Here is a 2,524-nt window from a genome sequence, read left to right as displayed (position 1 = left end):
TGAAAATTAAGTGTTTTCTTTTCATAATGACAGGTATCAGGGCAATTTTTAGGTACATCAAAAACATTATGCCAGAAAAAGCATGCATAAAAGAATTGAGTATAAAAAGTAGAGGCAATTGCTGTAATTACTATACAGTCAGGGATTCCAGATTTCAGATTTACTAAAGCAAAGACAATTTACATGACCTCTGCCTTATGCAGAAACCAAGATAACAAAGTGCCTCTATTTCTAACAGCCGGAAATTTCACTTGTTAGAAATCGAGTATTAAAGAGCAAACAGCCAGACTGCACCCAACTTGCCCATGAAGGAAATATGCATTTTGTTTATCTTGGTCACATCATGACCTCATTTAGAAAAAAGATCTTTAAAAATGTTTACAAATTATACACTATGCAGAACAGAATAATCTTCAGATTATGCATCCTTACTTTTTGTAATTGTGAAATGGTTGTTCTATAATCATTAACTAATTTCTTCTATTTAGATGTTTTTTGTCCTGAGCTATAAATCTTAATCATTGTATTTCCATAGTCACCAATGGCTACATGAGTATTCCTCCTAGGAACTATTCCACAAATCTGAAATTATAAATCTGTTATATAGTTGCACCCCAATAGAAATGTAGGCCTCCTAAATTGCCTCCCATCAAGCTGAAAGGATTTAAAAGGCTAGTTGTTGTGTGAGAAAGAAAAAAATGAACCAAATTTGTATGTTATCTTGATACTTAAATTATGAGTTTAATGTACCACTGTAACTTCATATTAACATGTATACATCTTATCAAAAGGATATAAACTAATAAGAGTAATTCTGTTTTTGCCATGAGTACACCTACCTTTCAAAAAGAGAGCAAATGCTGTTTTATTCATTATCTGCTGGGTTACATCAGAGATCGGCGTATAAACAACCATTAATGAAGAGCTATTAAATTTATCTACCCTTCCCAGATCCTGAGAAGGCGTTTCAGGAAACTGTACATTTTCTCTGAAATATGAAAACAGACCCATATGCAGTCCTAGAAGTATTGGTAGGCCCCATTCCTATAACACATAAAAAGAAAAAAAGAACAAATTTAGATTGTGTTTACTTAAAGAGCTCAGTCAACAAAAGAACTGTTGAAGATAAATTTCAATTCGGTCATATAGTTGGCTTCTCTTTGCTCTCCATTCTTCATAGCAAAGAAAACCCAATGAAAGAAAAATACTGAGACAGTAGCCATATGTATCGTTCTCCAATATTAGAACTAAATATTTGCATTAAATCATGAACTACTACAGAAGCCATCATAGAAACTAACAAGATAACTGAGAAGATGACCATCGCTGTATGCATGGGCAGCTTATGCTAGAGTTTATAAGACACAGAGTATCACAGATAAAGTTCGTGGTGGCAAATAGCAATATTTCTGTCAGTTGTCATACCCTTATACCGGAAACTAAAGAAAATGAAAGTAAACTGAGTGGTAAACACTGTCCAGTGGTTCACCAATACCAATAATAGCTTTCTCCTTGGCACAATGCTAGACTATATTCCTAGCCTCCCTAAATTAAGTGGGGCCTAATGATGGAGTTCTGGCTGAGGGGAGGTGGTCAGAAGTGATATGTGTCACTTCCAGGCCTGGCTCATGGACCCTTGCACACACCTTTTATATTATCTCTATCTCTGTCTCTCTTTTTCTGATCTTCTGACTGGATGCAGAGGATCCAGTGGCTGTCTCCAAAGCCTAGGGAGATAGCAGAATCCCTAGATAAAGAAGTCTGGGTCCCTGAATGACTGTGTGCAAAAGATTTCTTCACTCACTCAATCCACTTCACTTCTACTGCTGACCCTTTTTAGACTGTGAAAAGAGTGAAAAATAAGCCTTTGTTGTGTTAAGCCACTGAGATTTGGGCTTGTCACCTGTAGTTAGCTCACCTGACTAATGCAAACTGACAATCAGTGATGTTACTTGGTCATAATTTTTAGAAATGATCTTTGTGTGGAAAATTCATGTCCTTGAAAATAAATCCACAAAATTAAAATTTATTGATTTCTTCTAGGCAACATTTTTATTATTTCTTGGCCCTGAATGTATAACATGCGGTAGCAGCTTTAATGCTTGCTATAATTTATTAAGTGTTTAAGTTTTCACTTAATCCCTCTTTTTTCAAATATGAGTAATACTTTCAGTCTTTACAATTTTATGTTATTCTTCAAGGACTGTTGGGAGACTTTCAATTCAACAAACACAACTAGAGACAATCTTCAAATCAATAAATCCAGTCTGCTAATTAAAACATAACATATAAAAAAAAAAGTCAGAGGCATAACACTCCCTGACTTCAAACTATACTACAAAGCTATAGTAACCAAAACAGCACGGTACTGACATAAAAACAGATACTCAGACCAATGGAACAGAATAGAGAACCCAGAATTCAATCCACAACTGATCTTTGGCAAAGGCAACAAGAATATACACTGGGTAAAAGAGAGCCTCTTCAATAAATGGTGCTGGGAAAACTGGAAATCCATATGCAG

At 35.2% G+C, this 2,524-nt stretch overlaps 1 protein-coding gene across 1 annotated transcript in view; it reads right to left on the bottom strand.

Annotated features, from left to right (window-relative positions):
- ABCA6 (ATP-binding cassette, sub-family A (ABC1), member 6) overlaps nt 1-2,524 on the bottom strand; it is an 80,181-nt gene that overhangs the window by 68,738 nt on the left and 8,919 nt on the right. Inside the window, 1 exon segment of the mRNA XM_008570729.1 lies at nt 840-1,044. Within this exon segment, the coding sequence (XP_008568951.1) occupies nt 840-1,044 (205 nt within the window).

This window comes from Galeopterus variegatus, unplaced genomic scaffold (genome assembly GCF_000696425.1).
Source record: "Galeopterus variegatus unplaced genomic scaffold, G_variegatus-3.0.2 Scaffold625, whole genome shotgun sequence".
Classification (NCBI taxonomy): domain Eukaryota; kingdom Metazoa; phylum Chordata; class Mammalia; order Dermoptera; family Cynocephalidae; genus Galeopterus; species Galeopterus variegatus.
This window is presented reverse-complemented; position numbering and strand designations above follow the sequence as displayed.